This window comes from Ursus maritimus, unplaced genomic scaffold (genome assembly GCF_017311325.1).
Source record: "Ursus maritimus isolate PB19 unplaced genomic scaffold, ASM1731132v1 scaffold_14, whole genome shotgun sequence".
NCBI lineage: Eukaryota > Metazoa > Chordata > Mammalia > Carnivora > Ursidae > Ursus > Ursus maritimus.
In genome coordinates, this window is record NW_024423786.1 from 36759700 (window position 1) to 36784361 (window position 24662).

General features: G+C 43.7%; 4 protein-coding genes and 3 non-coding genes across 9 annotated transcripts in view; 2 read left to right on the forward strand and 5 right to left on the reverse strand.

The window, feature by feature from the left end:
* Positions 1 to 141: 141 nt before the first annotated feature.
* Positions 142 to 2250, reverse strand: SPCS1 (signal peptidase complex subunit 1). The gene is made up of 4 exons (XM_008703688.2): positions 1710 to 2250; positions 1328 to 1387; positions 1153 to 1239; positions 142 to 649 (listed from the first exon to the last, which is right to left on the reverse strand). Exons 1-4 carry the CDS (start codon positions 1923 to 1925, stop codon positions 524 to 526), a joined length of 489 nt encoding a protein of 162 aa, XP_008701910.2. The 5' UTR covers positions 1926 to 2250; the 3' UTR covers positions 142 to 523.
* A 3858-nt stretch (positions 2251 to 6108) lies between these two features.
* Positions 6109 to 12903, forward strand: GLT8D1 (glycosyltransferase 8 domain containing 1). Its single transcript, XM_008703689.2, has 9 exons — positions 6109 to 6340; positions 6424 to 6522; positions 8853 to 9066; positions 10384 to 10501; positions 11027 to 11111; positions 11286 to 11398; positions 11777 to 11943; positions 12062 to 12174; positions 12364 to 12903. Exons 1-9 carry the CDS (start codon positions 6235 to 6237, stop codon positions 12552 to 12554), a joined length of 1206 nt encoding a protein of 401 aa, XP_008701911.2. The 5' UTR covers positions 6109 to 6234; the 3' UTR covers positions 12555 to 12903.
* Positions 12904 to 13007: 104 nt separating this feature from the next.
* GNL3 (G protein nucleolar 3) lies at positions 13008 to 20033 on the reverse strand. Its single transcript, XM_008703690.2, has 15 exons — positions 19888 to 20033; positions 18833 to 18891; positions 18348 to 18485; positions 18118 to 18231; positions 17820 to 17903; positions 16895 to 17027; positions 15996 to 16108; positions 15629 to 15752; positions 15128 to 15215; positions 14434 to 14608; positions 14158 to 14300; positions 13939 to 14075; positions 13672 to 13853; positions 13329 to 13395; positions 13008 to 13235 (listed from the first exon to the last, which is right to left on the reverse strand). Exons 1-15 carry the CDS (start codon positions 19898 to 19900, stop codon positions 13153 to 13155), a joined length of 1653 nt encoding a protein of 550 aa, XP_008701912.1. The 5' UTR covers positions 19901 to 20033; the 3' UTR covers positions 13008 to 13152.
* On the reverse strand, positions 14667 to 14743 carry LOC121102631. Its single transcript, XR_005834753.1, has one exon. It is a non-coding gene; the product is annotated as a small nucleolar RNA SNORD69 (small nucleolar RNA).
* On the reverse strand, positions 15868 to 15949 carry LOC121102637. Its single transcript, XR_005834758.1, has one exon. It is a non-coding gene; the product is annotated as a small nucleolar RNA SNORD19B (small nucleolar RNA).
* Positions 16777 to 16853, reverse strand: LOC121102687. The gene has a single exon (XR_005834797.1). It is a non-coding gene; the product is annotated as a small nucleolar RNA SNORD19 (small nucleolar RNA).
* An 80-nt stretch (positions 20034 to 20113) lies between the features above and the next one.
* The window catches only part of PBRM1 (polybromo 1), a 116094-nt gene continuing 111545 nt past the window's right edge, over positions 20114 to 24662 (forward strand). For 2 of the 3 annotated variants that reach the window (XM_040628703.1, XM_040628704.1), the window contains exon 1: positions 20116 to 20265. The gene's annotated coding sequence lies outside the window, so the exon portion shown is untranslated. Of the gene's footprint in view, positions 20266 to 24662 lie in introns of all 3 variants that reach the window. The other variant, XM_040628702.1, reaches the window with a different exon arrangement.

The following is a 24662-nucleotide window of genomic DNA, read 5'->3' on the forward strand; positions in this document are numbered from 1 at the left end:
GGTGCTTACTGTTGTCAAGAAAGACATCTATTAGGAACCGGCAGCTACGGAAAATAGGAACGATGCTTTCAGAACCCCAAACTTCTAACTTTGGCTTTTACTAGTAGGTTTGCTTGCAGAACAATGAAGACTCTTTAGACATAGACTTGCACTGCGTTTTAATTGAAAACATTAAAACAATTTAACCACTCATAATGAATTACAAAACTTTGACAGTTAAATTTGTACTTTCATTTATGAGGCATTTATTCACCATTATTTTGGTAGACCTGAAAGAAAGTTTGCATACTTGTTTTTCTGTTCTCATTTCAGAGGAAGATTATGAAGATAAGGTCTAAAATATTTATAAATCAAAAGCCAGCTGAGTTAGAAGTGAAATATAAAGAGAACAAAATCTACACGCAGCTGTGCTGAAAGAGCAGCGGTGGCTTTTGGCTTGTATTTTGGGTATGAAAACAATTGAGCTCCTCTCACACAAAACGAAAGCAGGTGCAACAGTAAAGCTAAATCATGAAAACCCTAATTAGTTATTTTTAGCATGCCTCTTAACTTTTCTTTCCCCTGGTTTCTTGTCTTCTGAGCCTGAGTCTTGAACAGGTAACCACTTGAGGGGGTGCCGGCGATAAATGGGCCATGGAGGAAGTGTCAACTGAGCCAGAACAGAGAAAATCCATCAATATTAAACATTAAAAGTTTGAAAGCATTATGTATATGAGGATTATGTACCCAAATATCTCCTATGCTAACAGTAAAAACAGCAGCAGCAAAACTGACATTCCAATGAAAACTATGTACCTCTGCCCAGACAACGTAATTTTAAGAATTAGGAACAAGCCTCACCATTTATACATAAGGCTTTAAGAGCTAAAAGGTGAGGCGGGAGCATTGTGAAGACCATAGGAAATTCCTGCTAGTTTCGACTTTAAGATTACTGCTTGGGGCTGCTGCCAAAAGAAATGAGCTGGGTCCTTTTATGCAGCTTACTTTCTCTGCCACTTACTGGCGTTCTACTTTTCCAGTGATAGCAAGGTGAAACACTGATGGCAAAAAGAGGTTTCGAAAAGTTGGTTCTCACTGCTAGGTCCAACCAAACCAACCCAATTCAGAAAACTTAACTTGCCACTGACATCCAAACACCCACAAACTTCTTACCAAACACGAAAAAGCAAATCCGGCCATAACTATATAGACAGTCCACCCGAACTGTTCAGCCACGTACCCGTAGATAAATCCAACTATCTGGAAACAAACGAAGTGTATTAAATACAGTCAAGCCGGTTGGCAGAGGGAGAGAAGAAAGATGATACGATGCAAAACCAATACTTACTGCAGAAAAAAGAATAATTCCCTGAAACATCTGTTCAGCTAGCTTCTGGCCCTTGTAATCCTAGAGGTGAAGAAAAGCAAAGCAGGAATTGGTTCCACCACGGAAACAGCACAGTTTCTGCCCTGGCCTCACAGCTTTGGCACCGGGCAACCCCAACGTCAGGGGCCTCCCCAAAAGCTGGGCAAGGAATGAAACTGAAGCGTCCTAACAGAGCATGGGCAGGGGGTTCCTCCCGGAGGAAGAAAGATGGGGACCCGGGAAGCCCAATTCAGGAAAGAGACTGCAAGGCAGCCATCCGGGCCAGGAACCGCGCAGCACAGGGTCGGTGCTCCGACAAGGGCGGCGGAGCTGCGTGCGGGGGGTCTTGGGGCCGAGCCCTTACCATTTGCGTGGGCAGCGAGCTCAGATGCTCCAACATGACTGGCTGAGAAGGCTGGCAGCCGGGCGAGAGCAGCCGCGACTCAGGGACCCTAGGAGCCGGCGTCTGGTACCACAGGCAGCTCGGCGGGCCCCCTGAGCCGGGGAATGCGATGGCCGTGGCCCCGGAAGCGGATGTTTCCCACAGACCCGAACGGCCCGAAGCCCCGCCCCGCGCCATGGCTAGGCGACCTGCGCTTTCGGAGCCCGCTGTAGCCCGGCGCACCACCCGCGAGCGCTGAGGTGGTGACGGGCGAGCGGAGGCATCGCGCGCCCGTGAAGGGTTCGCCGTCAGTGCTGTCGGGTACCCGGAGCCGCAGCCGCGGCCCCGGCCCAACAAACTGCCCTCCACGGCACCACCGCGGCCTAACTGCCGTAGCGCACCCCGTCTCCATGGCGACCGGCTTTTCTCGGCAAGGACCCCAGCGGCGGGGCTGCCCGGCGGCGCCTGTTCGGCGCCACGCTCCCGCGGTCGGAGCGGCTGGCCGGCTTCGGGTTGCCGGCGAGCGCGGCGGCCGCGGAGCTAGCGGGCGGGTGGGCTCGGTTCCGAGTGCGGAGAGGCGGGCGGCCTGGCGGCGAACTGGGCCCTCGGGCCTGCGGCGCGGGCGCTGAGCTGGCGGGGCGGGTCGGGGCGCGGGCGGTGGCTCCTCCTCCTCCGGCTGCAGGTAAGAGCGGCCGCGGGGAGCGTCCGAGGGGAGCGGCTCGGCTGGACACTAACGGGCCGGGGGGTGGAGGGGGCTCTGGGCCTGGGGGGAGTTTCCGGAGCGTCCCACCGACCCCGTCGCCCCTGAGCGTAAGACGGCCCTATTGACTCCTAGAATTTAGAGGGGACTACCCCAGGACATCCTTGAGAGAAAGGGCATCCCCTGGAAAAGGGGACCCGCTCTCGGTCGCCCCTGCCCCGGTATGGAGAGATATTCCCACCCAGAGAGTCTCCAGGTTGGCGTGCAGCATGCTCGCCGGCTGTACCGGGCCCTCCCAATAGAGACCCACCAAGGGATCGCTCTGCCTCTCTCTTAAGGGTGGTGTCTACCTCAGAAACTTAGGCCCTCCTTTGTTACTGTGAGCGAGGTGGGTGCCCACGTTTCGGAGAGAAACCATCCCGGGGAACCCGGACCTCTGGCCTCTATGCTGTGTTGCGTGTCAGGGTCACAGACGGTGGGATTCTCAGCACTCCCGGGATGGGCTGCCTCCCTCATTCACACATTCACGGTACCTTTTTCTATGCTACGCGGTGGGCCTAGGATACAGCTGTGACCAACACCAGGCCCTTGCCTTCCTAGAGCCCAGAGCGTCTCAAGGGAGACAATGGCATAACCCCAGAAATAAATGACAGCCAGATTTATTCTGGGATAGGGAGGCCTGGGAGATGTGGGAGCTCAGGGCAGGTGCAGCCGAATGTGGGGTTTGGGAGAGTCTCCCATGAGTCCTGAAAGCCAAGTAGGAGCTAGCCAGATGCAGAGGTAGGAGAAAGTGGCTGTATATGCTTAGTGCCTTTCCACCTTTCAGCCTGGCAGAGACTTAATAGACTTTCTTCTGTATGCAGAAATAGACCTATCCCTCTTTGTTACTAACCCCCCCACCCGACCTTTTTAAGTTTTATTTATTTGAGCAATGTCTACACCCAACATGGGCCTTGAACTCACAACCCCAAGATCAAGAGTCGCTGGCTTCTGAAACTGAGCCAGCCAGGCACCTCTGTGTTATTCCTTTTAAAAATGCACTTCAGTGTGGCAGTTGCTGTAGAGGCTAATGGTATTTGAGCTATAAGATAGGATGAGAAAAGGAAATTGCCGGTCAGGTTGCATTTGTGAGAGCTCTTTGTTGGAATCCGTGTTGGTCCTTATGCTGCAATGTATCTTCATGACCATTATCAAAGATGGTGTTCCCTTTCTGAGCTGAGAACCACCATTGCCCGTGTTTGCAAGACCATTCAACAAATATCACATGCCTGATACCAGTCGTGGTTTTTGGTGGTGAGGATACATCAGTAAACACTTTGAGTGGGGTCTCTGTTCTCATAGAGCTTACATTCTAGTCCGGGAACACAGAAATAAAAAAACAAATGAGATAATTTCATAATTGAGGAGGGGGTGTGGTGGTGAACTTTCCTGATGGCCTCTGAGGGGATGGATAAGGAGACAGAAAAATGACCTTGGTCTTTGGTGACATCAACAAGATTAGTTTGAATGCAACAGTAGGGACAGAAGTCTGGTTGGAGAGGAGAAGAAGGAGTGGAGCTAGTGATGAGAATTTTTTCAAGCTTTTAGAGTGAGGGGAGCAGAGAAATGGGTCTGTGGATCAACTGGCGTGTGGGGAGTGGTGTCTTTTTTTTTTTTTTTTTAATTAACTGGAAGATAGAAGAGCATGATAATATGCTGATGGGTGTGATCCAGCAGAGAGGGAAAGTGCTGAAGCTGGACCAAGGAAACAATTAGAGGTTAGGTTACAGAGCATCAGTGGAATGGCCTTTCATGGGACTACATATTAGCAAGAAGGAAAGTGGAAAGGTAGGCACGGCTGCCAAGAATGTGGAGACTAATGCAGGTGGCTAGAAGTTAAAGAAAATGGTGTTCTTTCTCCCTAAGGTTTCTTCCCCCATATTTCTGGATATGCCTGCCCTGGTTGTATGCGTGTGTGCATGTTTTGTGAGTGATTTGGAATGTGAAGGTTTTATTTATAATTTCTAAACAAAAAACATGAATTTCCGTAGTGAAAAATTGAATGTGGCGGATCACATTTTTCACAGCTGTGTACTTTTAGAAAAATACAGCCACTATTACACATCCCAGGGTCTATGTGAAGTTTCGAGAAGTCTTTCTAACGGCATCAATGAATTTCACTACAAGGAATAGCACCAGGCAAGGAAGTGTGCCTCAGACATACTCATGATAATTGGCATTTTGCATATGGATAAAACTGTGGGAGAGTTTTAGAGGCAAGTGGTTTCTGCCCTGCTGATCTGCTTCAGTACATCAAGTACCTGCTAGGCCTGTGGGGTTTTTGAGTCTTGCTAACTGGAATAGCAAAAATACTTCCACTTCTCAATCCGCATACTATCTGTAAGTCACCGTTAGTGGACATTGTTGAGCTAAAACACTGTTTCTTGTACCATTAAGTAAATGAGATTTATTTTTTAAAACGAGTGAGGTCATTTTTTCCAGTCTTGGTGGAAATTGGCTCCAAGCAGCAGATGCTACAGTTTTGTCTGAGCAGCTCCTGGCTCAGCTCACCATGTGCCAGAGACACACTGCTCAGGGTATATAATGATGTGCGTTCTTTAGGGAAGAAGGTCATTGGTATAATGCACTTTATATATACTGCTATAGAAAGAAATGAGAGAGGGAGAGAGTGTGTGTGTAGTTTAGATTGTTCTTTGGGAATCTGAATTCTTTTCTCCCAAATTTGTAGTGTGACTGATAATCCCCAGTTTTTAAAACAATCCTTCAATATATTTCTCTTTTTTCCAAAGGCCTTGAGAAATCAAGTGTCTGGCAGGCACACGCTTTTACGATGAAATTAATTCAGACTTTGATTTTAGAAATATGCTATAATTCACAGTGCTCTGTGAAGTTAATAGCCTTATGTAAATGTTAGGTACTCCCATGGGGGAGGATGAGGTGTACAAGGGTAAATGTCTCAGAGGTAAGATCATAATATCCTGGATGCATAAAATCTTTTAAAGAAACATTATCCACAGATGTTGTAGAAATCTGATCATTTAATTTAGTTACATACACAATCTCATTTCCACTGAATTATGATTGTGATTATTTTAGATTTTTCTTTTTTATAAGTAATCTCTATACCTACTGTGGGTCTCAAACTCACAACCCCTAGTTCAAGAGTCGCAAGCTGTACTGACTGAGACAGCCAGGTGCCCCTATTACTACTATTTTTTGAAGATTTTATTTATTTATTTGACAGAGTGAGCACAAGCAGGGAGAGCGGCTGGCTGTCTGCCAACTAGGGTGCCCAATGTGGGGCTCCATCCCAGGACCCTGGGATCATGACCTGAGCCGAAGGCAGACTCTTAACAGACTGAGCCACCCGGGCGGCCCTCTCTGCTATAATTTTAAGTGAATTTGGAAAATGTTTTTCTCTTTAATTCCAATTAAAGCTGAATGGGATACAACTCAGAACAGAGACATTTTGTACCAATGAGGCTGACTTCAGGTTATTTGATCATAGATAACTGAGTCCATGTCTAATTTAACTAGGAATTTTAAGTAGAAACTCATTTGGAAAACATTTCTATAGTGGTTAGACACCAAATATTCCTCTCCGTAGAATTTATTTTGCTTTTCCTCTGGTGACATTTAATGTACAAGGCTATCTATTTCTCCCAACTTATTTGCAAGTATTTTATTATCCCGACTACTAGATAAAATTCAAATATGAGTTTGGGTTCTTGGAAAGTTAATTCCAAATGAGTTTCTGGCAGAAAATAGTGTGTGTTTTTACCTGAATAAAAGTGTTGAGGCATTTTGATGGTCATTCTCATGTACCTACTGACTTTGGGGACTTGTTTTTGTCTTGTAGGGTTAAAAACTAATATTTATATAAGACAGAAGAGAAAGATGTCATTCCGTAAAGGTATGCTGTTTCTACAGATGACGTTGTTTTTATAGCTGCTCAAAAGGTAAAGAGATGTAATGCAGGCTTTTCCTGTGTTTCAGTAAACATCATCATCCTGGTCCTGGCTGTTGCTCTCTTCTTACTGGTTTTGCACCATAACTTCCTTGGCCTGAGCAGTTTGCTAAGGAACGAGGTTTCAGGTATGGGAGCCCTTACGAATGCCTTGGCATCTGTTGAGGACCTGGAGTTCCCTGTATCCCAGCATCCTAAGTTACATCACTAGGCTAAAGGGAAAGAAAGTTTTCTTGTCAATTATCATATGATTTCTCTCATCTATGGAACATAAGAACTAGGATGATCTGGTAGGGGAAGAAAGGGATAAAGAAAGGGGGGGTAATCAGAGAGGGGAGTGAAGCATGAGAGACTATGGACTATGAGAAACAAACTGAGGGCTTCAGAGGGGAGGTGGGGGGGGAATGGGATAGACCGGTGATGGGTAGTAAGGAGGGCACGTATTGCATGGTGCACTGGGTGTTATACGCAACTAATGAATCATCGAGCTTTACATCGGAAACCGGGGATGTACTGTATGGTGACTAACATACTATAATAAAAACATCATTAATTAAAAAAAAAAAAGTTTTCTTGTCCTTACAAAAGCTGCGAGACTGGCACAGGGAGTGGCGGTACTCATTGTGCTCTTGTGGCCCCACCCCCAGCCCTTCTCCCTGTTGCGTGATTTGTTAAAGGTTTGATCTAACAGCAGATCTCTTTCACCACATCAGAGGCCTTAGGGGAGCCTCTGTGGGCTGCTCTCTGCTCACACTGCAGCAGGGCAGGACTCCAGAAGGTGGGGGCAGGTGAGTGACACTGTTCTATTTGATGCCCGCCCTGTTTACTAGTGTCAGTGGGGTTACTTTCTTTCATCTGTTCCTTTCTTTTAATCTGTGGAAGATACCACGGAGACTCTAGTAGAAACACGAAACCATCAAGCCTAACAACTGATTATAAAAATCACTTTATTGCATAATTCCATTGTCAGTTCTTTTAAATTAGTTGTTCCTACCGCTCCTGCTTTGGTACTGAGGGGTGTTTGAGGCTTCAGGATGTTTGTCAGAAATCATTTTGGGGTCGCCAGCCACCATAGTTGACCGCAGCAAGAGAAGACCAGTAGCTTCCCCCGGACCTTCACTGAGTGCTTTGATAGCATGCTTTGTAACTGTGTATTTACGTATATACATATTGTATGTACATAAAGGAATGTGTGTTCTGGTGGGAACATTTATAAAAATGAAAAGAGCATTCAGGCCTCATGAGAGTAATTTGTTCACTCCTTTATCTCCCATGCATATGGATGATGGCCGGTACATAGGAAGTGCTCTGTAATTTCATCAAATATAAGATTTCATTACCTAGAGATAACTATCATTACAATTTTGGCATAGTACCTTCCTGGGTTTTTCTTCCTGTGTATGTATTTTTCTGTTACGAGATTGTGCACTCTGTAAGCCGCACATGACAGGTTTTCCATGTGATTGTATCTGAAGCACGTCACCATGATGGTAGGTACCCCTCATATAGAATTTTAATGCCACATAGTTTGTTTCCACAGGAAAAAGTCTCGGTACAATGATCTAGACTTTTTTTGACGGCACCCCCACAAGAAGCATGTTACATATAGCACCCAAGTATACATGTGTACTTGCTCATTTGCTTATTGTCTGCCCCGCATGATGGCAGATTGTTTTAGTCATGGCTACAACCCCAGTGCCTAGACACTGCCTTCCATGTATTAGGTGCTCAGTGTTCAATGAATGTAAATGAATGTATATATATATTATAAAAGGTAAAGAGGAACCTTTATGAAACAGTACTTAGAGTTGCTGTGTGTGATGCGGTCTGATACTTTCCTAATTCTATTCCAACTCAGGAACTGTTTTCCTACTCATATTCCGATTGTGACCCACTAAATTGATTTCATGCCTACTTATGGGATGTAATTCATAGTTTGAAAAACAACTGTTTAGTCTGTTTCTAGGTTTTCACAATTATAAACAAACTTGTGACTTCTGATTAACTTCTCAGATATTTTCCGTAAGAGAGGACAAGGGGAATTACTGGCTCAGAGGCCATGTACCTGTTCGTTTATTTAAGTAATCTCAACCCCTGATGTGGAGCTTGAACTCACGACCCTGAGACCAAGAGTCACACAGTTCCCCTGACTGAGCCAGCCAGGCCCCCCCCATTAAGGTTCTTGATGCAAATTGCTAAAATACATTCTAGAAAGACTCTGTTGTATTTCCACCAGCAGTGTATCAGAATTCAGTCCACCAATTTTTTTTTTTAATGCTTCTGCTTTTCCAAAAGCCTTGTTACACAGAGGAAAACAATTTCTGGGCTATATACCTCATATTGTAATGAGGGGAGAATGAGGTAAGTGTAATCCCCACCTTACCTCTTTTCATGTCTTGGGCTATCAAAAGCTCATGAGATTGTATCACAATACCTTCCTTGTGTGTGTTCTTTGCAGATTCAGGAATTGTGGGGTTTCAGCCCATAGACTTTGTCCCAAATGTTCCCCGACAAGCTGTAGACGGGAGACACGAGGAGATTCCTGTGGTCATTGCTGCATCTGAAGATAGGCTCGGGGGGGCCATTGCAGCTATAAACAGCATTCAGCACAACACTCGCTCCAATGTGGTGTTCTACATCGTTACACTCAATGGCACAGCAGACCATCTCCGGTGAGCTCTGCCTGCCTGATGCTGCTGCTTCTAGAGGATACTCCAGAACAGGCCAGCTGCCAATCCAGGAAATGGTTTTTCTTCTATATGTGTACACTTTTTCTATAGTTGGGATTATACCACATAGCAGCACATGACATGTTTTTCCATGTGATTCTATCATAAACATGTCCCCACTGTAGGAGAAATAATACAAGGAATCTGTGCCAAGATGTAAATCAACTGTGCCATATACACATTGTTAATTAACTCGAGCTGACATTATTTTGGTAATGAGTTTCTCGGCAAAGGAAGCAATATGTTGATTGACATCCTGTTACAAGTTCCTTACCTCATGGACATACCAAGAAGGTCCAGTGTGGGATGGGACAGGGAGCAACAGCAAGGTGGTGTGGTGAAGTGAGCAGACACTGAATCCAGATCCTGGCCCAGAGTGATTGGAAAACATTACTTAACCCCTTGAAGCCCATTTCCACATCTCTAAGTATGGGGTGAAAATACCCAACTTAGACAATTATCGTGTTGCAAATGAGAAAATATATAAAAAATACTAAGACCATAATCATTCAGTAAACGTTCCTTACTACAGTTATTGTAACTGATCATAATAGAATCCTAAGCTGACGAACAAGAGCTCACCCAGGTCTTAAAAATGCTCTGAATTCAAATTTATGAAATTTAGTCAAACATCTTGTTTAACAGGGTAACAGTTGTCTAAACTCTAAAACCTTCCTGTCCTTGTGGTTTTCTACATGGTTCGTGTTTAGTTTGTGAAAATTGTGATGACTTATTTTTCCCATATTTTAAAAACTCCAAAACCATCTAAAATAATGTAAAAACAAATACTGCATTAGAATAGCTACAGAAAAAATATACAGTACTTTAGAGAACATGGACTTTATCTTAAAGACAATACCTTAGACTGAGGTGGACGACTTCGTCATTACAGTGAATTAACAATGGGGTGATTCCCACTTTCTCAATAATTACCTTTCACTACCATCGTATTGACTTTTCTTCACCATGTGCTTGGAGGGTTGGACCGCATGTGGTGATGGGATGTTCTCAACTCCACAGGGAGTTTTTCTACAGCAGTGATCCCAGGTGTGAGCCTGGTGGTTCCGGCAGGGACCTGGATGGGCATACCCTCACTGCAGATGAGGAAACCAAGGTTTGCAGAGGTGAAGGGGCTTTAAGACACCTATCTGGTCGCCAGGGTTTTGTTTACATTATGCCCTTGGAAGGCGCAAAGAGAAGGCTGTAGTCTTGAGGACATGGTTATATAAAACTGTAACTTGGTGCTTTTATTTTCATCAGGTCCTGGCTCAGCGGCAGTACTTTGAAAACCATCAGGTACAAAATTGTGAATTTTGACACTAAACTTTTGGAAGGGAAAGTAAAGGAAGATCCTGACCAGGGGGAATCCATAAAACCAGTGAGTTCTGTGCATCCCCGTTTGTACTTGGGAGTGTAGTTGACTCTAGACCACCACAGGCTTGAACTGCAAGGGTCCATGTATATGCAGATTTTTTCAATATAGAACTGTAAATGTTCTCGCCTTGATTTTCTTAACATTTTCCCTAGTTTATGTTATTATAATACATATATAATTCATGTAGCACAAAATATGTTGACTGTTTATATTCTAGGTAAGGCTTCTGGTCCACAGTAGAGGTTATTAAGTTTTGGGGGAGTCAAAAGTTGTATGTGGATTTTTGACTGTCCAGGGGGCTGTTATCCTAAACCCTGCATTGTTAAAGGGTCAACTGTATTAAGAAATGACTGGAATACCTGGGTACTGGGTGCACTGCAAGTAGCTCCCTGGCGACCAAGGTGGGGCATTTCTTAGAGACCTTCAGCTGTCTTCTGCATGGGTACAGAAAGCATTCTGGGAGTTTCTAAAAAAGGCATAGCCACTAACGAATCCTATGCCACTGCCTCTTTTGTTTTCCTTTCCCAGTTAACCTTTGCAAGGTTCTACTTGCCAGTTCTGGTTCCCAGTGCAAAGAAGGCCATATATATGGACGATGATGTAATTGTGCAAGGTACCAAAGATTGTCACCATCAGTGCTGTTCTCTGTCCATGATGTGGGAGGTTGTGGCTGTTTTATTGTATCCTATAAAACATCCTAATTGGGAGGATTGGGCATCTCTAAGGCAACTCAAAGTGTCCATCTTAACAACAAAGAAGTGTAAATCTTACACTTTGTCTATTTCAGGGGATATTCTTGCCCTTTATAATACACCATTGAAGCCAGGACATGCAGCTGCATTTTCAGAAGATTGTGACTCAGCCTCTACCAAAGTTGTCATCCGTGGAGCAGGGAACCAGGTGAGTTACTTATCTGGTATCTTGTACAAACACTCTGCGCACTGTGCTGCAGGGTCAGGGAGGAAGGCAGCAGAACTGGGGAGCTCTTTCTTTTTTGCTGCATTTTACATTCCTCAGTGGGTTCACCCCAGAACTCAAGGTTGCTTTCCTATGGACTGGTCCATGACCTTGACAACCTAACTCTCCTTAAACATTTGGCTTACAAGTTTATTCTAGGTTCCTACTCTAACTTGGAATCTGAGATGTCACTTTTATTTGCTTTACATGGAGCCCTCTGCTGATAATCCAAGTAGTTTAACAGGTTTTTTCTTTACTATTAGTTATGTATCTATTCTGTTTGAAGCAGTAAACATACTATATATCCCATTTGTCTTCTAGTACAATTACATTGGCTATCTTGACTATAAAAAGGAAAGAATTCGTAAACTTTCCATGAAAGCCAGCACCTGCTCATTTAATCCTGGAGTTTTTGTTGCAAACTTGACAGAATGGAAAAAACAGAATATAACTAACCAGCTGGAAAAATGGATGAAACTCAATGTAGAGTAAGTATACAGCTGACCACACTGTGAAGACCCTTATTTCAACTCTGGGGGTCTTCTTATCCAAGACTAATTTGTTAGGGTTCTCCACTAACACCTTACATGTGTCGTCTCTCCCAAGAGAGGGGCTGTACAGCAGAACACTGGCTGGCAGCACCACCACGCCTCCTCTGCTGATAGTGTTTTACCAACAGCACTCTACCATCGACCCCATGTGGAACGTCCGCCACCTTGGTAAGTCAAAAAAATTCACCGAAAGGCCTAAGCGAATAAGGAATTAACTGCTTAATAAGGAATTAATTGAGGGACTATCCTCAGGGATGGAATATATCGTTTCCTTTCAGTTTTCTGCAGTTTGATGTAGTATTCTTATTTCTGACTAGTACTAGTACAATCTTTTGGCTTTTTCTCTCTCAATGTAAGGTTCCAGTGCTGGAAAACGATATTCACCCGGGTTTGTAAAGGCCGCCAAGTTACTCCATTGGAATGGTCACTTTAAGCCATGGGGAAGAACTGCTTCCTATTCTGATGTCTGGGAAAAATGGTATATTCCAGACCCTACAGGCAAATTCAGCCTGATCCGAAGACATATGGAGATCTCAAATGTAAAATAAAACATATAATTTATGCTGTAAGCATTTCTCAGGAAATCCTGGAAGACAGTATGTGTGGGAAGTAACAGTTGCAAGGCTTCAAAGCCTATCTGTGGCAACCCGTGGAAAAAGGGACATTTCAGCTGGGTAAAGAGGACAAACGGTACCCCGGCTAGCAGTCAGCTTCCCAGATAGACTATAAATGTCTCCATCTGCCTTACCAAGTGTTTGCTTACTACCATGCTGAATGACCAGAGGTGAATGGACTGACAGGGATGGTACAGCTAGTTCAACACTGCTGCTTGGTTTTAATTTTGTAAACTTAACCTGTGGTCTGATCTGTTAATAAAGTGAAACCTACATTTTTCAATAGGTATCTGATTTTTTGCTTCCAGGTAATTAACTATACTTCTATTCACTCATAGTGTAAGAGGAGTTTTCTTACAGAACTTAGACACTTTCAAAATCGCATTATTTTTAAAGATGAATGTATAATACATATTTACAAAATTTATAGTTTGTATCATACTGTAACAACCTGGTAGATCACACGCAATATAACAGTTTAGCAGTCTGTTCAAAATGTTAGGAAACCACCTTATAAAAGGACACGGTTCTGTTACACATAGTCTATACTGAAGTCATAAGCATCATCTTCCTCTTCCGTCATTTTATCTGAGATGTAAGATGGTGCTGACTCATCTATATTGGAGGAAAGAAAAGAGGTTTAAAGAAAAAAGGCAATTCCATACCATGCTACTTTGTTTGCAAACCCCTCCCCGCAAGCTGCCCCACCTGCTTGAGACTCCTCAGGCAGTGCCTCCCAGGCCTCTCCTGCCCCAGACACGTCGGAGCTCTTTTCCTGTGGGACACAGAGAAATAGTACAAGATTAGTAGCCCTTGTCTGCTCATTAATCCAAGGAACTGCATATCTGGAAAGACTCTGAAAGTACACATAACGGGACGTACAAAATTAAGACTAATGATTGCAAGCCTTAAGTACCTAAATCTTAAGGGGTTTTTTTGGTAATCTTTTACAAACTGTTTAATCTCTCCCTTCAGCCTCTTTCCCATTCGTTAGAATTATAACGCTCAAAAACTTAAACTTCAGCTTAAGCAACTTATACAACATACTTACACCAGCTTCTTCATCAACAATTTCCTGGTCACTGTCAAGGTCCTTGTAGTCCTCCCCGTCCTCCTGCTTCTTCTCTTTCTGTTTTGGTAGTTCTTCAGGTATGTCCTTTTCCTCTATTATTCCATTTGTCAGACCCGAAGACTGGAAAAGGATGCTACTGGCTAAACGAGGGCCCCTGACAGCTAGGGAAGGAACACAGCTCAAGTGAACAGGAGATCTTTATTGGTCTGTCAGCCAATGAAGACAGCAAACACAAGACTTGCTTACTCTGTATGCTGTGTGCATTGTTCTTTTCCAGTTCTTCCAGATTAAGGCCCCTTTTCATGTCTGTCACGATGCCCTCATTAAAATGTGGAGAGGGAGTCCAGGATGTAGGGGGAGGGCAATAGTAACCTAAGGAGGCACTGGTATTAAACACAAGATCTGTCAGAAATCAGTTCCTTCATTCCATGTGATCCTCAAAATGTCAATGGAAGTTAGTCTTACCCTGTCCACTCCGACCACATCAGTTTGGCAGCACCTTCTAAATTTGGGCTTCCACCTTTTTGGTGCAGTCCTCTTCTCTGAGCAAGCGATGTAAAAAATTCCAGAGGATTCTTAAAGTCTGGAACAGTAAATTTCAATACTACCTGGAAAAAAAAAACAACAAAACCTGAAAATGTCATTCATCTGATACAGTGTAAAAAAAACCTTGAAAATCTTCTACTTAAAATGCTTATGATGAAAGAGAAGACAGAGCTGAAGGGAAGGGGGTTCTTCTACCTGTCGAGCATCGGCCTGGGACAAGATGGCACTAGCAGCCTCCACTGGTTTCACCACTTCCATACTCGCTGGACTTCTCAGGGCAAGTGCACTGGCAGAGTTAAGTGGAGACACAATGAAACTTGGACTGTCCAGGACTGTGATTTGTTTGTCCAGGGGGACAACCTGCATGCACCTGCAACAAGAGGGATGGTAACTGATGGGAGCACTGGTTTCCGTGAAGGATGAGAGACAACACGAAGCTCAGGGTTGGATTGAACAAACTCAGCACAGTCTGTCAGATCCAGTTTATCATCACTTGCTTCATGTTTATGAAACTCTTAACAGTCCTCCTCCTCTGTTAAAGAGAAACACTGCATGTTATAGCTTATGTGTTGACCTGAACACATGCTGCTTCCTCTGCCATGAAAATTTCCCCTCCACCTGGCTGACTTCAGTTCAGAGTTGGGCTCAAGTATCCCTTCTTCTGAGGCAGCTTCCCCTTCTCTCAACCTATTTGCTTGTCTTTCAAACTAGATGTGAGCTATTCCACTCTAATCAATTCTTCCCTAAGTCGAGCACTGACTTAACCCTGTTCCTTTCACTGACACCCCTAAAGAAAAAATAGAAAATGGTCTTCCTTGAGTTATCCAAAGCAAAATAATATTTACTCATCTGTAATGAAATATCACAATTATGGAAAAACTCACTTTACCTTGTAAGCCCCATGGATACACCGACATTACATATCCGTTCTTGTTTTAAGCTGTTGATGATGCTGCTTTTCCCCACATTTGGGAAACCTACAAACGGGAAATCCACAGAACAAAAGGCATTATGTACTGGTAATTATAAAATTTCCACTGCGTTATTTTACGTTTGCCTGATGTTTGGAGCAAGATCAGAGTTGGATCTGAGTGTCTTCATTTCAACACTAAGACCAACCTTAGCATCTTCATTTCTTGCACAAGTAATCAAAGAGCAGGAAAATATTATTTCAAATAAACCAGGAGCTTTCAGAAGCCAACTTCCTATAGTACACAGCACTGAAACAGGCAGCATTTAACATTTTTGTGTTTGGTGAAGTGGGCAAGAAACTAATGTCTGAACAAGCCCTTGACTGAGCACCAACCCAATACACTGTTAACATGAATAACATGAATAAAACCTTGGCACTTAAGAGGTAAGACATAAAGTGTGTTGAACTGAAACTCACCAATTACTCCAACCTGAATGGCTTTGCCATAAACCTCCTGAAAACCTCTGAGAAGCTTCCAAAGGCCATCTTTCCCAACACAGACTTCACTTTTGAATGGAGCTCTCTTCCTTACCTTCAAATGCTAAAATTCCATATAATTAGTTTAGCTACTTCTGATAACCCTCCAGATAAAACCCAGGCAATCTGGCTCCAGAGCCCAGCTATTAAAACCACCACACTATTATCTTTCAGATTATCTCTGGATGAAATCAGAGTTGGATCTTATGAGTTCTCATTTTTTAATCAAGATTTTGTATACTCATCATATTTCAGCCATCCAAAATCTGAAAGAACCATACTTCCCACCACTGACCAAAGAGAGTACCTTGATTATCTTGCCTTTGTCCTTCAGATTTGTTGAGGCTCTGAACACCACCGTTGGTAATTCCTTCTTCAAATAATTCAGCCAGTTCTCCAAATTCTCCTTTGGTACCAAATCTAATAGGGGTTAGAAATAAGACACATGCTCTAATTTGGTCATTTTGTTGACATGAATATGCACTATCCGATATTCGGATTTTACTCTGGTTTGTCTCTTCATAATTTTTCCAAAAGGATTTAAGTGGAAGATGGGAAGAGGGTAAGCTCCCCACCATGCTGCCCTTATCTTAACAGAGTTCACTATCTACACCACTGTATTTCTTCAATTCCCTTCTGCACCACTCACCCTTTCAGAATTAAGTCAACCTGTAGATTATGACCCTACTAACTTAACTCTAGAGCTGTGTTTCCAGAATTTACTCTCAGTAACAGCCACGTTACCTGAGAGTCAGCAACAGTAACTGTGGATGCCATTCTTACTTTCTGCTTCACACGTCTCTCTTCTGGGTTTTCCTGGCCCTGATGCTCAAACCAGTACTTCCTAAATGCACTTCATATAAACACTGTCATATATGGACATTATGCAGATGTGGGGAATATGGCAAACTACCATCACTTCCTATGTATGATATATTGCACCGTAAACTAAATAGAGCAGCTTATACTCTTAAATAAGATGGTAAGTGCTGAATGGCAAAAGAACAGTAGAAACCCGTTAATCACTTATAGAAAATACCTCCATCCCATTGCCCAGCACTGTCTGTGGCAACAAGACCATATGCACTGGCTTTACTGAGGTCAGAGTTGGATCTTACCAGTCTTCAGTAAAAATCAGACTGCTCACGTGTTTTCCTCATACCTCGCTAGTGCATATGGGACATAAAAGGCATCCCTTTTGCTCACCTGATTTATTTAATACAAGTACCAGCTTCTTCTGTCCACTCTGGATAATGGCCTCTTCTACCTGGGGACACCTGCAACCAAGAGGATCTCTGGCATCCAGCACCTCCAGCACAACATCTGCGGCTTCAATCACCTGTCAGAGCAGAAACTATCAGAGGAGCATCCCTTGCTCTGGCAACACCCTCCATACAAGTATACTGGCATTTTCCACTTTGCAACAGGGTGAGCTCAGAGCTGGATCTGACATCTTCACTTTGGCATGAAGAATGTTCACAGGGTCATTTCTCCAGGAAAGTAAAATACAGGTTTGCAAGGCAGCCTCTGGTCTCCCATCAAAGTGGGTTTCAAAAGTGGAAATACCGCCACCGTCTGAATCTATAACCCTTCAATAGCGTATTATGTGGTTTGATAGGCCCCACCGGCCCTGCCAAGAGCTGCTGAGCAGCAGTCATGTTCTATTCACAGAGGGGAGTGAGTGTGGAAAAATGGGTATTGGGGATGGGAGTTTTGGGGAGCAACTATGCCAAGGCACTCCCTTGACTTCGTTCACTTAGGTTTCAACAGAGTATTTTTTTTCACACTGCTTGCTCTAAAGTATTTTCCCTTGTTTTAAAACCACTATCAACATGCGTACCGTTTTGGGAAATCATGCTTATAGGGAAATCATGCACTGTTCCTGTACAAAAATTTTATACCTTAAGAATATTTCCTTCAGCTAAACAGAAAAGACCTTAAATAGGATACACCACAATAAATAAATAAAAATAAGAACTAAAAAACAGGATAAGCCAACTTGCTGAAGGATTCATCTAGCTCAAGTAAAATGCCATTTCCACATTTACAGGGTTGGTGTCAGAAAAAAAAGAATGACTCTAGTCTTTTCAACCTCATTACCATTTTTAGACACTGACCTAGACTAAAATACCTTTTTAAGTTCCTGACAATACAACTTCTTCGGATTCTGTTTGCCCGACTTGGGTTTGTCCTTAGCTTTGCCCTGCCCAAATTCCTGCAAGATAAAGACAACGGGAAAGGGACACAAAATTAGCACTTCAGGTGCACCGTTTCTCCATTTTCCATGGCTAATTAGGGGCACTGCAGGTGATATTTCTATTAGTAAGAGAGTTGGAACTGTCTTTCTAAGAGGCACAGCAGCCGCTGCCCTGGGTATGTGTTTTTACTTCCACATCAGAACTCTCATTCACAAAGATACTTGATCATACCTCTTTCACAGGTTCCAAGTTAGATGGCTTAACGCCAGAGTTAGTTTCAAGTTTTCTTTTCTTTTCCTGCTCCTTCTGCCTGTCAAGCTTCTGCTGCTGTTTTAGTTCTTCAAGCTGTGCCCAAGCCATAAGAGAAATGGGTAAGCCAAAGCAACCTGGTGTTACTTTACTTTGAAAAGCTACACATACCCACACATCACTTGTTCAAAGTCTGAATTAACATATCTTACTCGCTGTTTCCTGAGCTCAGCTTCCCGAAGAAGAGCCTCTTTAAAGGGAGCACTGTTTGGAACTCCTGGGTCTTTTCTAGGCTTTTTGCAACCCCGTTTTTTAGCCTCTTTCCTCAATTTCCGATGGTGCTCTCGAACCTATTATAATAAAAATTCTTATCAGTATCTGGCTAAAATCGGTTATACCTGTAAGATAACCCAGAAAAATTAAACTGTAACCACACAGAGAACGTACATATTTATGTATAAAACTGCAAAAAAATGTCTTCAGGAGACTCTGCAGACATTAACATGCTGATCAGTTTACAGACTTATCACCAAATTACTGCACTTTCCCACAGCTATACCCCTGATGTCTAAGAACTGGTGCCCACGGACAGTCTACTTAACTTCAACTTTAATCCAAACCTCCTAGTGGAGGAGAGGTAGGGCACAAATCAGTTTAGCATTATATTTAATATAGCTCTTCCAAGTACAGCACTTACCTTTTTTTGGATTTTATACCGCTTATGGCAGGTCATGCGTTTACTTGCTTTCTTTAACTCTACAAAGAAACCCATCACAAAACGATTAGACACAAGTGATCCATTTGTTTAGTTTTTACTGACTGTGCTTGAGGGTCATATACCTTTTCCTATTTAGCAATTAACTCTCGAACCTAATTTAAGAATCCTATGTGGTAGATAATAAATGTAGACGATTCTAAAATCTCAGTTTGACTCCGTATATCCCAAGCAGAGCCCAGCTTCCTTACTCCCACTCTTCCTGTAGTAAACTGAAATCGCACACAGCAGGATGAGACCCCAAACGGCAGGCACTTCTTGTCACACACCATGTATCACAAGTCAGGACAGAACAGTGGATTTCAGAGGCGGCTCCCAAACCTCACCAGGGCCAGACTGAACGTGGCTCAAGGGGGGAAAATGCTGGGCCCAAAACCTGGCTGAGACCCTGTTTACGCAGAGACCCAGGCCTCATCTTCACTTTTTTTTTTTCTTTAAAGATTTCATTTATCTTTTTGGGCGCCTGGGTGCCTCAGACGGTTAAGCGTCTGCCTTCAGCTCAGGTCATGATCCCAGGATGCTGGGATCGAGTCCCGCATGGGGTTCCCTGCTCAGGGGGGAACATGCTTCTTCCTGTCCCTCTCTCCCTGCTTGTAGGCTGTTTCTGTCAAAGACTCCCTCTCTTGTAAAAAAGATTTTATTTGACAGAGAACAAGAGCAGGGGGAGAGGCAGAAGCTGACTCCCCACAAAGCAGGGAGTCCGCGGGGCTCGATTCCAGGACCCCGGGATCATGACCTGTGCGAAAGGCAGACGCTTAACCAACTGAGCCACCCAGGCGCTCCAATGATCTTCACTTTGTCTTCCTTTAGTGAAACAGGCCAGCGCTCAGCGTTGGGCCTTCCAAACCTCTCTTCTACTGGGGACCAGCGCGACGGCCTACCCGCAGGGTCCCTCATACCCACAGAAGAGCGCCCCGGCGGTTCGTCGACCATCAGAGACAAAGGCCCCTCCACACCCGCTTCCCGACCCCACTCACTCGGTCGCTTCATACTGGTAGTAGCAAGGGCAGCGCCGGCAGTGACTGCAGTAACAGCAGCAACAACGTGTCTCTGACACAGCCACGTGTAAATTGCGGCCGAGCTCCAGCGTCACGCACTGACGCTACCGCCGTAAAGAGCGCCGCCGCCCGCTCGCGTGCGCGCGCACGCAGTGTCGTGCGGAGCCGGGCTCGCTTGGCGGCCGCGGGACTGGTTTTGCGGCGGCACCGGGAGGGGTGAGGGCGGTGAGGGCGGCGGGTGCTGGAGCGACGGCAGCGGCCGCAGCCGGAGGAGCAATAGCAGCAGCCGTGGCGGCCACGGGGCGGGGCGCGGCGGTCGGGGACCGCGGCCGGGGCTGCAGGCGGCGGAGCGGCTGGGTAAGGCCGGGTCCGGGGCGGGCGGGGCCGCTCCTTCTCGGCCGGCTGCCGGGCCTTTGTGTGGGCCCGGGCGGGCGGGAGCAGCGGCGGAGGCCCCGCCCCGGCCGTGGGGACGCGCCGGTCGGGCCGGGCGCGCGGGGCGGGGCACGGCGGCGGGCGTCGGGACGGCCAGGCAGTCTTGCCGCACCTGCCGGCCGGGACAAAGGCGCGCTTCGGCCCGGAAACACCCCGCTCCCTCTTTCCCGCGCCTGCGGCTGGCCGAGCACTCGTCGCGGGCAGCTTCAAAGCTGTCAACGTTTCCCTTAGTCCCCCGTACCAGTGACAGGTCCGGAAAGTCTTTCATTTCTTCCGCAGGTCAGGGCCTCCTTTTTTTGTTGTTTCTTGACGGTTCGGACGCAAACTCAACTGGTGAATTTTTTTTTTAAATCAAAAAAAGAATTTTTTTTTTACATCTTCTAGATGACTGTGCTCAGACCGAATGTTTTTATCAATGGGACTTGTATTTATAGTAGAGGCTAGATATTTAAGTATCCTATCTTTATGCAGCACCACAAAAAAATCGAGGTTTTAAAACTGTACGTTTCCTGGTTTTTAATAATTTTCCACCTCTTAAGATTTTTTACTGAAACAAGCGTGGTTTTGTTGTGATAGAGCAGATATTGGTGATTTAAATAAGATTGGCAAAATGTAGAAGGAATACTGAAAAACAAATGGCAAATACATAGTATAGCAGATATAGAAATTAATACTATAGTTATAGAACATATGTTGGAATAAAACATTCTTATTAACTTACATTCCAAAAAACTAGGGCTCTTCGAAAATGATTTTGAGATAATGTTTTTCCATTAAGAGTAGTATGATTTTGCTTTATTATTTGTTAACAGATTGCCGGTATTTTAAGATTCAAAGAAAGATAGGAAAGTATCTTTTGAAGAAGTATTTCCAATTTAAAACAGTAACAAATATGTGCGTGGATAAAAGGAAGGGCCTGATCGCTTTCTTTGGCTTTGGGTGTACAAAATATCTCAAATATTAATATTCTACCCAAAACCCCAAGATTAGTAAATTGTGGCATATATATGATAGGCTATTATCAAGCCACTGAACATCTGGAAGAATCCTGTTAAAACACAAGTTGCGGGGCGCCTGGGTGGCACAGCGGTTAAGCGTCTGCCTTCGGCTCAGGGCGTGATCCTGGCGTTATGGGATCGAGCCCCACATCAGGCTCCTCCGCTATGAGCCTGCTTCTTCCCTCTCCCGGTCCCCCTGCTTGTGTTCCCTCTCTCGCTGGCTGTGTCTATCCTGTCAAATAAATTAAAAAAAAAAAAAAAACACAAGTTGCAAAACAATACATATGGTCTAACACTTTTGTTTAAAAAAATAGGCAACCAAGGCATAGAATAGAGAAAGCTGTGAATGCCAATGTTAAGGGTGTTTTTTTTTTCCTTCAAATCCTGTTTTCCGAGATTCTTGTAATACTGTAATATATTCCAGTATTGAGTATCACAAGAAGTACTAGTTTATAAACTGTCAAAATATACTATGTGGCTATAATGAGTCAGTATTTTCCCAGCTGCACACTTTAAAGTTATTTGTTAGTGTCCACTGTAATTGTTGGTTGTCAGACTTTTGGATATGTGACTGTAATCAGTGCCATTTTAAAACTTGTATTTGAGTTCCAGAATCTGTTTCCTCTTCATGGGAAAAGAATTGCTAAAGGGATGCTCACAGTCCTTTTAAACCACACAAACTTTTTTTAATGTCCCTCTTATGTATACTTTTAATGCGTTTGTTAAAAAGATAAATTGATCATTAATACTATACCAGAAACTATTCTATAAGCAAGAGCTACAAAAATGAATAAAGTGCTATTCCTGTTCCCAGGGAGCATTTAATCTAGAGTTGAAACTTCTTTGTTGTGCTTTAAAGTTTCACAGTGATTTCATGTACATTTCACAGCCCCAATAATCTAAGGCAGATATGCACACCTGACTGTTCTCATTTTAGAAGTGAAGAAACAGCTCTGAGAGATTGTGACTCAAGCAACATCAAACAGATAATTCGAAGTGGGGGACTTGGGACTCGTGTTCTGGTCTTCTGAGCTCGAGTCCTGTTGCCTCTCCTACCTACCTAGCCACATTGCCTTTATTGCCAAACTTCCAAAATACATTTAAAAACGTGTCCTTTGGGGGCGCCTGGGTGGCACAGCGGTTAAGCGTCTGCCTTCGGCTCAGGGCGTGATCCTGGCGTTATGGGATCGAGCCCCACATCAGGCTCCTCTGCTATGAGCCTGCTTCTTCCTCTCCCACTCCCCTGCTTGTGTTCCCTCTCTCGCTGGCTGTCTCTATCTCTGTCGAATAAATAAAATAAAATCTTTAAAAAAAAAACAAAAACAAAAAAACAAAAAACGTGTCCTTTGGATAAGAAAATAATTGAAAATTGCCCTTAAGCTGCATCTTTTTCCTGTTTTACCGGAGAAAGTTAATGATTTAAGGAGTTTTGGATGTTGTGTGGTCTAAACTGGTATACACACACCAACAATTTACAATTTTTTGTCATTTGCTTTTCAGTGGATTATTTCTGAAGGTAATTTTGATCGCCTGCCAAAATGATCGAAGGCTTTGTTTTTAATTTTTCTAAACTTATGTGTGATGTCTTTCCAGTGCTGATAGGACTTCTGGAAAGAAATGTCTTTCTCTGAATTTTTTTTAGGGGGGGAAGAGTTTTCCAGACTCTATTCACATGAGCCATTCTTGGTTTGTTCCAGCTTGCCAACACTTGGTGTCACATGTGAGCCTTCCACATGTGTTCACTCTCCATTCCAGCTCTGTGACTGAACTCTGCTCTTATTGACTAGGGGGCATTTGGGCAGGCATGCTTCATTCCTGGAATTGACAGTCATTCCATGTGAGTAAAGGGGAATCCCATCGACCCATCTTTAAGCATATGAAAAGCATTTGGTTTTTAAATGGAAAGAAATGTCAGGTACTGTTAGTGCCTGAGCCTTTGCAGCAGTTCGGCACAAGAGAACTGATATGGCTATTTTCTCCAGTTCTCTTATCTTTCTTTAGCAGTTCTACTTGAATGTTTTCTGTCTATTCGTACTCATTTTTACTCCTTCTGACCTTTCTTTTTTATTTCCCCTTTCTCTGCCTTGTTCTTCTCTTTCAGTTTTGAATATATTAACACTGAATCAGCACTTCTAAAGCCCTGCCTTCTCCCTCTGGCTTCACTTGGCCTTCAGACATAATGAGGAGACTGGCTTTTCGAGGCGCTGGTTGTGCTCTGGTAAAGCTGGTAAATTACTGATCATCTACACCTTTTCTCTTTTCTGTCCTTCCTTGCCTTTTCCCTTCCAGTTTTATTAAATTTTGTTATCCTTTCCATAAAGATTCCCTTGTCATGTTCATCAAATTCACTTGTGTCCTTGTCATAGCTTGTTTATTGAGGTTTGGTCTTTAGTTTCTTCATCTTAATGAATTGAGGCCAGTTTATCAGCCTTTTATAAAACAAAAGAAAATCAACAACACTTGGCTGTCCTTGGCCTAAGCCCTTTGAACCTTTTAGCCAGTTGTAGCCAATTGCAAACCAATATACTGTATAACAAACCAAAGCCTAGAGGAAGGAATATCGTCATGGTAGGCTGTTTTTAAATACCATGTGGACGGTAGTTCCAGCGGAAGAGATAGGAGACTCCTCTTGTTTCTTAGTTGGTTACCAGAATGTTCTATGTGTTGGTTTGTTTTGCTCCTCGTTTCTCCCTGGAGATCCCCAGTTTTTCTCTCCATACCTACTCGCAACCCATTCGTTCAGCTGCTGGTGTCTTAGTTTACTGACATTGAATGTTAATGAGTGAAACTGGGATTGTTTTTTTTCTTTTAGCTTTACAGACCTTTGAAATCACAGTATACTATTTGATACTGTCGTTAAATTGTATAAGCATTATAGGACCTTCTCAGGTATAAATCCTTTCCCTCTAGCTGTAGCGATCATTTCAGTGGTTGCATTTTTTGTGTTACAGTCAGTGTGTACATTTGTAAAGTCGTGTTAATATTAGTTACTAGACAGCCTACCTGACAGCAAATATTTATGTGTTTCTGAAAGGCCAACTAGGACCTAAAAATTCCCCTCTGAGGTACTATTCCAAATCATGTGCTGAAACTTAAAGCTATGATTTCAAAATTCAGGGGAATAGAATACCTCATATAACTGAAAAGGAGGTCCGTCTGTTGACAGAAAAGTTTCATAGCAGTTTTACTACTTTGACATAGGTATGGTAAGTCACATTAGGTGTTTTTCAGGGATATGTTTTGTGTCCTTCTTTAATGAATGGAGAAAATTCATTTTTAGTGTGTTAATTTTAGAATTCATCTAAAATGCTAGAAGGTTAATTG

Coding starts and splice junctions, on each gene's coding strand:
- SPCS1 (XM_008703688.2), bottom strand. CDS start 1,925: ATGGCGCGGGGCGGGGCTTCGGGCCGTTCGGGTCTGTGGGAAACATCC. Junction 1,240..1,327: donor GAATTATTCTTTTTTCTGCA/GTAAGTATTGGT, acceptor GTTTGTTTCCAG/ATAGTTGGATTTATCTACGG. Junction 650..1,152: donor GATTTGCTTTTTCGTGTTTG/GTAAGAAGTTTG, acceptor GTTCTGGCTCAG/TTGACACTTCCTCCATGGCC.
- GLT8D1 (XM_008703689.2), top strand. CDS start 6,235: ATGGTCATTCTCATGTACCTACTGACTTTGGGGACTTGTTTTTGTCTT. Junction 10,502..11,026: donor AGGGGGAATCCATAAAACCA/GTGAGTTCTGTG, acceptor TTCCTTTCCCAG/TTAACCTTTGCAAGGTTCTA. Junction 11,399..11,776: donor TCCGTGGAGCAGGGAACCAG/GTGAGTTACTTA, acceptor TTTGTCTTCTAG/TACAATTACATTGGCTATCT.
- GNL3 (XM_008703690.2), bottom strand. Junction 18,486..18,832: donor GGTATAAAATCCAAAAAAAG/GTAAGTGCTGTA, acceptor TTATTATAATAG/GTTCGAGAGCACCATCGGAA. Junction 13,236..13,328: donor GCCTGAGGAGTCTCAAGCAG/GTGGGGCAGCTT, acceptor CCTCCAATATAG/ATGAGTCAGCACCATCTTAC.